Raw genomic sequence first — 8,858 nt, 5'->3', positions numbered from 1 at the left:
CCACCTCTAGTTTGCAGACTTGCTGTGTGCATGTACTGCAGTTGTGTACTTTTGTTCTTCTTAGTTTAAGAGGTTATGAAAGTGTTCCTTCCATTGCTCAGTAATTGCTCATATATGTAAGAAGTCAATTCCTGTCAGCTGTCTTCTCTCATTCAACTGAATTGGTTCAGCAACCATAGGTGACCCTCAGTGCAGGGCCTACATCATGCCCCTATAACCTGTCTGGTATTTTTCACGTACATTATCCTAGTGGATAAGTTTTGTTGTGGTCAAGACTTTATAAAAGTATTTTTATGTTGTTATTAAAAAGCCATGTAACATTACAGTTGTTTTTCGTAGTCTCTATTATTGTGTTTCCTGTTGTTTCCTATAGCCCCTACAGGACTGTAATATAATCACCTTTTACTTAAAAATTATGATTTCATCAGAGTAAAGCATAACTGCATAAATACATCTCAGTTATGTTAATGAATGATATGACCACAATAACAATACAGCATTCTTATGGACTAAGGATGCACACACACACACACACACACACACACACACACACACACACACACTTACAAATACACAACCACATCACATAAACACGGATGAAGAAGACGCACAAGGAGAATGTTCAATTCCTAGCAATCAATTAGGAAAATTGGCAACCCTGTTGTGCTGCTTCACCGGGGGTCCTGATTTCACAGCCAGCCTCCGTCACTACTGCGTCAGCACTGATGAGCTCAGCCTTACCGTAGGGGGGGGGGAGCTGGGGAACAGTGAAGAGAAGGGAAGAGTGAGAGAGAGAGAGAGAGAGAGCGAGAAGAAACGGGGTGTTGCCGCCTCAGAGACACACTCACGCATCACGGAGTAACAGCAGCAGGCTGAGAACAGAGCATCCCCCCATACTTCTCTCTGGGAAATCCTGTTTGTTTTTTAATTATTGAAGCATTACAAAGACTTTTGTATTATTAATAAAATCTGAGACCGCACGAGCATAGCATCAGAGGAGCGGCTACTACAGAAAGCAGCGCCGAAGCTGAAGCGTTGAAGCAGACGGACATTGTTCAGCACCTTGGATAGCGACCATGGCTCCAATGGTGGAGGATGGAGCTCAGCTCGGTGAGTCCAAATCCTGCTCAAAACTTCACGGATATCGTTTTCATCGAGAAAACCCCACCGTGGATGTCTAAGCTGCCGCGTGACTCATCCTAAAATTGTTAGCTAGCACTGGCTGGAAGTGGCCAGAAGCTAATTTATGGATTTCAAATTTAGCTGACTTTCTAAATGTCGGCTTCTTCTTTTTTTTCTTTTTCTTCTTCGTTGTTTGCTATTTTTGTAGGGCGTGTAACTAGTGTAAAGTGAATGGCTCGCGCAGTGTGTCGTAAAACAACGTGTTTGGGTGGACTTCATTCCTCCATTTTGCAGCTGGCCAAAGGGCGACAGCTAATTATCAGGAAAGGGTGGAGCTCATTATTCAGTGCGATTTTAATGGGTGCAATAATGAAGTCACTATTTTTGCATTCTAGGTGTTACTACAACGCAGGTAAAGCCAGGAAAGCACCTGTTTGTTTTCTTTATTTTCCTCTCTCTTCAGCTGCTACCTCACCGCCCTCCCGTTGCCTCATCCATCTGTCTGTTGTTGCTGCCTTGAAAGCCATCCCACCCAGGGATGCTACTGGGCTGAAATATTCATGAAAAAAGCAGAGAAAACAATATGTATAAGTGCTGTGATCTAAAAGTGAAGTGAACTGCTTACTCGTGGATAAAGTGAATTTCGTTGTATTTTCAGATTATTACACAGTTGCCAGAGCAAAATCAGGCTACAATATTAAGAAACTATATGAATGGAAATCTCTGCAATATTATTAGATCACCCCAATCCCATAGAAGAAGATTACATATTAATTATTTAGGGTTAAGTGAGAAGGGAACTATATATTCTTATTGCTTGCTGTGTGTTAACAGAACACATTTGCTATACAATAACCCCAGCACAAAGGCTGTCTTAGGAAAGTGTGAATTAGTGATACTGTACTAATTCTCAAATTATCAAAAGCAGAGCCGTGATTGTGTTGACAATATGAAAAGGCAGATTTTAAAGATAAGTATCAGAGTGATTGATTACCACAACCACCACCTTGCCACTTCCACCTCTTCCTTCTTTTTATGGGCTGATCTGAGTGCTTTTCCACTATGTCGCCTGCTTAATTGCAGGAAATGGTATGCATTTTCTTCTGCGAGGCAACCCTTTTAAATCTGGTAGCATGACAAGGCAGCTTGATTGATGGTGAGTCACAGCTCAGCACTGCAAAACAAAGAACTGAAGCATTCACTTGTAAATATTTCTGTCTCCGGCAATACCATAAAAGGAAAACTGACAGGAAATAGGTCCCTAAATATGCCTTAGTAATCCCAATAGTAGTGACCATCATCCTTGATGAGTATGACTAAAGATATCTGCGTTATTAAGTACTGTTTCTAAATCAGGACCACCCAGCTGGTTGAAATAAGGATTTGCCCAAACCACATGTATTAAATTCTCACTGCAAATATTTGAATCTTCAACATTTCTGCCTGTTTCCTTGTAATAGTGTACACTGATCTTTATAATGCTTTTGTGACAATGATTGGATCTGAGTTTAGCTGTTTTTATAAAGCTGCTATGGAGAGAGCACCTTGTCACAAAAGACGTTGTGTAGTTTTCCCATAAGTTCATTATTTTTCCACCTGTTTCCTGTTCATAAAGAGTAACCATGTTTGGATTCTGAAAACAGTGATGCCGAGATTTGATCAGAGTTGAACAGATTGCGTTGTTCTCCCTCTGAGTCAAGGCTGCAGCTGCATTAGTCAGAATCACAAAATGGACTCACTTGCCTCGGTGTAACAATAAAATCTGTGAGATAGAAATTGTTTTACAGTTGCTGCTTAGTTTGTTAAGTTTTTATTTTTAATTTTACTTTGCTGAATTATTTTTCTCCATCTGTCCACCCACACCCCCGCTGTCCTTCCCTTCATTCTTTCCTCCCCCACAGTGGCAGTGCCAGTAGGTGTTGCTGTGGTGAGTGTCTTCGGCCTCGTATTCACTGTGTCAGCCTTTGCGTGGATCTGTTGCCAGCGTAAAAACACCAAGTCCCAGAAGACACCTCCGTACAAGTTTGTGCACATGCTCAAAGGAGTCGACATTTACCCAGAGAGCCTCAGTGGCAAGAAAAAGTTTGCTGCGCCTCCCACCACAGCAGCTAACGACACCAGTAAAACAGATGTCAATGGAAACTGCCACACCGCGCCACCAGTGAATGCAGCTGGCACAGACAAACTGGCATCAAGCCCAAATGGCTCCAGGCCAACTCTCCATCTGGACCTGGAGAAACGGGATCTGAATGGCAACTTTACCACTAAACCATTTCATCACCACCAGAAGCTGCGGAGCTCCCCAGATCTGGAGCTGCCTTCTCCCCATGCAGGGTTCACCCAGCCTGGTGTGATGGACCGCCGTGACCTGCCTTCACCATCCAGTACTCTCTCCAGCCAAGCACCCACCCCAGCTGTGGACAGACCCCAGGGGGAAGACAAGGAGGCTGGACTAGGGACCCTCCACTTTTCCCTTGAATACCAGGAAGAGAGGAAGGCATTCATTGTTCATATCAAGGTACTGTATATGTTTAAGATTATTTTTTAAAACATTTAAAGTAATACTTATTTTTAATACATACAGTCTTAAATACTTGATTGTTTTCATTTTTCTAGGAAGCCCATGGTCTGACTCCAACTGACGAGCAGTCGCTGACCTCTGACCCTTACATCAAGCTGACCCTTCTGCCGGAAAAAAAGCACAGGGTGAAGACCAGAGTCTTGCGAAAAACTCTAGACCCCACTTTTGATGAGACCTTCAGCTTCTACGGCATCTCACTTGCTCGTGTGTCAGAGTTGGCCCTTCACTTCATGGTGCTGAGCTTTGACCGGTTCTCTCGTGATGAAGTCATCGGCGAGACCCTTGTTCCCTTGTCTGGGATCGACTTGTCCGAGGGGCGTGTCCTCATGAGCCGAGAGATAATCAAGAAAAATGTCAAGGTAAGATTTGGAACAAATGTTTGAAGCCTTAGTGTTGTATTTCATGTATAAAGTCATTCAGTGAGCTCAATTTTAATTCTACAACTGCTCTGATAGTGACTCAGCTTTTTTTCATCACACCATCTCTGTCTACACCACCACTCCCTAAAAGCATTACAGCAGAACAGCTTAGTCAAATTCAGCAAAGTAAGCTGATTACTTCCACTGTTACCATATTAATCAATGAATAATCTTAAAAGTCATTTAAATACTAAAATATAATAATATGTAAATCATTCAAATGCAAGCCCGCCATTTTATCGATTCCAAATTCTCTTAATAAAAATGATTAATCTCATTCCGTGTGTGTGATCTCTATCTTCGATGGAAGTTTTAAATGAACATTTAATTGGTATATACCAGAGGAATAACTATCATAACAGCCTCTAGTTGGTTTAGAAATGATTTTAATATCATGTGAAACCAGAGGAGAAAGCAGAGAGGGTATATATCTGTGGAGAGAGAGATGAGATCTGTTACAGGAATATGGATTTGCAAGTTGACACTGAGCTGCTTTGGATACAAGGATGCTTTTGGTATTTATTGTTTACGTTTTTCATCAGCTTTTTTAGGGTTCGTTGTTTTCTTACGTCATTTCATCTGCTCATTGCATTTAACAGCTGGAACTGCTTTACATGACATCCTCCCTACATACCTTTCCTTTAGTGCATCACACAGTTAAAACGGTAATGGCAACCTGTGAACCAGGCTATCATGGCGACATTTCCCATTCCACGAAGGTCAGACGATAACAACACTACATCATTATAGATCTGTGGGCAGGCGGTCCAGGCTTGCTGTTCCTGGCATCTGTGAGGACCACAAACATGCAGCAGTAATGTTTATAAGTGTCATTTAATGTATTGAGTACTTTGACACCCATGAGTACATTATGTCTTCGTTTCCTCTAAATGCATTAGCCTAAATGATTCCTGGTTTGGCTAAATTAAATAAAAGTAAAAGGATATCCTTGTGCTTATCATTGGTCTGTGGTATAGTATAGAGCACCACTCTATAGACTGGTATTAAATGGTATGGCCATGCATGAGCATCTCTCATTGTGTAATTATAGACGTGTGAGGTGATATTGTGCTCTTCTAAAATGGAAGCTCTTTCCCTGTGTGGTAGTTGTGGATATGTTCATGCATATTTGTAGTTTCTCAAAAGGAATATGAGCTACGTGTAATGTCTTTAATGGTCTCTGGTACCATATCGTACTCTAGGGAAGTGCTAGGAAATGGAAGTCTGTGAAGTATAAAGGGTTTATCCCATCTCCACTCGTCTCTCTTCAAGAGGATAAGATTTCTTATCTCTCTTCTCTTCACCCCATGCTGAGACAAACTGTATTTCATCAATTCCATTTCTCATCTGGGTCCCAGAGGAGAGAAATCTCGCAAAGCTTTATAGTAAGGGGGAATAAGAACCTGTGAAATCAGCTAAAAATTAGTTTTTGAATTCACGAAATTGCTTTGCAGGTTATTTCTGGCTTCTTTTGCTGAAGAAAATCCTTAATCTCTTTCATTTATTTGCTATGCCGCAGCTGAACTTGTCAGAATGAGAAACATTTCATATGCAAATAAAAGGGCGGAGAACGCAGCTTGTTGGTCTTGTAACATGGATTTACAGTGCACAAAGGGACAATAATTAAACAGAACCATTTTCTCCACATCAGCATGAGAGACGCATGCAGTTGTTTCTTAAAAGTTGCAGCCCTTGCCTTACAGGGTGGTGGCTCTCTTTGTCTGTGTGACATAGATTTTGTCTCACTGCTTTGTGTAGTTTTGTGTATGTGTGACCACCCAGTAGTTTAAAGAATCAATACACCAGAAAATAAGAGACACAGCCATCACCAACATGCTTTCGCTCTGGAAGTACAGAAACAATAAATACATTAATACACAAATAAACAAACTAATTAGACTAAAAATAACAGGCAATCCTTTTGGATTTAGACCTGAACATCAGGTCATTGCTAGAAGTTGTCTGTGTGCTACTTCTCGTTGCTGTGGCAACCATGAGACTGCGAGCCTCTAAGGTGCGATCGCAACCATCTGAGGTGCCGACTCTCACGGGGCGCGGGCATAGATGTGTATGTGCATGAGCAAACTGTGACAGCAGCAACAAATTGTAGAGAAGATCGGGAGCTTCTCAGTGACACATTTTGTGTGTGTTAAATATGAAAATCTACCACATAAGCAGGTGATGATTATTTAGCCGGCAGTGTCTCAAGCTGTCAGGACTGGCACCATTTGCTGCATGGGAAGCAGCAGCAGCACCACAAACCGTTTTGTAGCTCGTAATTTTGTAGGTTATTCATTATTTAATAACTACCACGCCCTATTGTGTTAATTCTTTTAATACATACTAAGTGGATTCATTCTTCTGATTAATTTAACCTACTTAAATGTATTAACTTGAGAACCGAATAACAACTTTACAAATGTCTGCTTATTAAGTAGAATTGGAAAACATGAAAGGACAGGCTGGATTTAGGGTTTCTTTAGTGTAAGTTTCACTTACAAATGTTTGCTCTGTTTGCTCTGCCGATTTTTGCTTTTTTTTTTTAAACTTTATCCATTCTTCTCTTCTCCACAGAAATCTTCAGGTCGTGGTGAGTTATTGCTGTCCCTGTGTTACCAGTCCACCACCAACACTCTGACTGTAGTTGTTCTCAAAGCTCGCCACCTCCCCAAGACTGAAAACAATGGACCTACAGGTACACGGGCTTTTAACTGAACCAGTTTAATATGCAAACCATGTCCATATAACTGCAGGCTTGAATGTATTTCTTCTTCATAACGGTAAAGGGATGAAACCAAAATCATTTTGCTCTTCCTGCTGTGCATCCCAGACTGCTTTAGATGCTGTGATAGTTGCACTAATGGCACCGCCACCGCACCAAAGTAATCTGATCAGGATGTGATAGAGCACTTTAGTGACAAGCACACACACACACATACACACACAGTGTTTACACAGCCAGCCTCTTTTGTCCTCATCACTAACATCCATCATTTCCGCTCTATTGATTGCTGTATTGATCTGGTTTAGAAATAATGTGCCACTCTGCAGCTGCCGCAGGCATGGATAGTCGCTGTGGCTTTTCTTGCTCAACTCTTATCGTTCTTCTCCTCCAGATCCATATGTCAAGGTGAACATGTATCATGGAAAGAAACGCGTGTGCAAGAAGAAAACCCATGTGAAGAAAAGCTCGCCTAACCCGGTGTTTAATGAGCTCTTTGTCTTCGATCTACCCTCCGAAGAGGGCCTGAGGGACACCAGCGTGGAGCTACTGCTGATGGACTCAGACATGGGCAACTCACGCTGCCCCAACACCGTCATTGGGCGCCTTGTACTGGGCACATCGGCGGCAGGTACTCCCGGGGAGCACTGGAGGGAGATCTGCGACCACCCGCGTCGCCAGATCGCCAAGTGGCATGTCATGTCAGAGGATTAGAAAGTTGGGGTGTTGGTGGCTCCTGTCATCCATATCTGATCTGGTTCAACCACGAGAGGGACGGAAGGAGGATGGGTGGGATCCAACATCCTGCTTGCCAGTAACCAATGGACTTAAAATGAGGGCGGGTTGAATAAGGGGGGAGTGGACTTTGATGTGTGTAGGAGGGGTTCATTTCAAGTGATGTCATCATTCAATCGTTCATTCATTCAATCACCTATCTTTGAAGTATTTGGGGTTCAGTGGGAGGGCAGGGGCATGACAAAAGGAACCCCAAAGCTTTAAACGATTCCAAAGACTGTCACTGAAAATCACCTGGAAACATGCAGCATCATCTACATGCAAGCAACCAATTGTCACTGTAGCCGTGTGCAGTGCAGAATGTCTTTAATGTTGCTATTACTCTTCTTCTTTTCCTCTTCTTCTTCTTCTTCTCTTTCTTCAGCTCTTCCTCCTATAAATAGTAACCTATATTCCATCATATGAAAACCAGAATGAACCACATCTGACACAGCTGTAAAAAAGTGGATTATTATTAAAGTTTATTTTATAATGACAATGTTTTCATCATAAAGATGTAGACTGTTTTTATTTATCTTTTTTTTATTTGTACTCTTGGTTTGTTGAACATGTTTTGTAAGTATAAGTGGTATTTCATATATCATTTTCTTAAGTGCAAGAAAGCCTAAATTAGGTGGTTGGAGAATAGATTGGAACTGACTGACTGCATCGGGGACAGTAATGTGGATGCATTTACACACGTGTGAGAGGATGCGCGTCTTTCGAATAAAGTGTCCTGACACCACTGTGTGAGTTTGTGTGTGTGTTAAAGAAATGGGAGCCGCATAATATTTACGTTGTGTTTTATCCCCTTTACTGTGAGCACAAAGACGGCTGAAATGTAAATGTATGTACTTATAAAATATGGCAAGTTCTGAGAAAGAAAACGAGTTTGATTTTTTTTTCTTTTTTATTTAACTGTCAGTGTGTTATTAAAAATACATTAACACCACTTCTATAAAGGATTTCAAGGGTTGAGTCTGATGCAAGAAACTAAGGTAACAAAGTTAAATATTCTTATTATTTTCCTGGCAACAGCCACCATCTCCACAGAAAATCTGTCTAAGCTAAAAGCTTCTTTAAAATGATACTACTACATTACACAGTCTGTGCACAGATGTGCGCATCACCTGCCCCACCTCTAGGGATGACATCATTCGGCTCAATTCCAAATCTGATGATGTAATAACTGCTGAGTGGCTAAGTGCTTGGGGATGAAGTCATCATGTCTGAATTTAAT

General features: G+C 41.6%; 1 protein-coding gene across 1 annotated transcript; it reads left to right on the top strand.

The window, feature by feature from the left end:
• The first annotated feature begins 802 nt into the window (after positions 1-802).
• Positions 803-8,500, top strand: syt4 (synaptotagmin IV). Its single transcript, XM_005748107.1, has 5 exons — positions 803-1,110; positions 3,024-3,640; positions 3,739-4,062; positions 6,697-6,817; positions 7,239-8,500. The coding sequence occupies exons 1-5, from the start codon at positions 1,077-1,079 to the stop codon at positions 7,556-7,558; spliced, it is 1,416 nt and encodes a 471-aa protein (XP_005748164.1). The 5' UTR covers positions 803-1,076; the 3' UTR covers positions 7,559-8,500.
• The last annotated feature ends 358 nt before the right edge of the window (positions 8,501-8,858 follow it).

Source organism: Pundamilia nyererei, unplaced genomic scaffold (assembly GCF_000239375.1).
Source record: "Pundamilia nyererei isolate P.nyererei 1_Seehausen unplaced genomic scaffold, PunNye1.0 scaffold00213, whole genome shotgun sequence".
Classification (NCBI taxonomy): domain Eukaryota; kingdom Metazoa; phylum Chordata; class Actinopteri; order Cichliformes; family Cichlidae; genus Pundamilia; species Pundamilia nyererei.
Note: the sequence above shows the minus strand (reverse complement) of the source record. Positions and strands in the feature narration are given on the sequence as shown.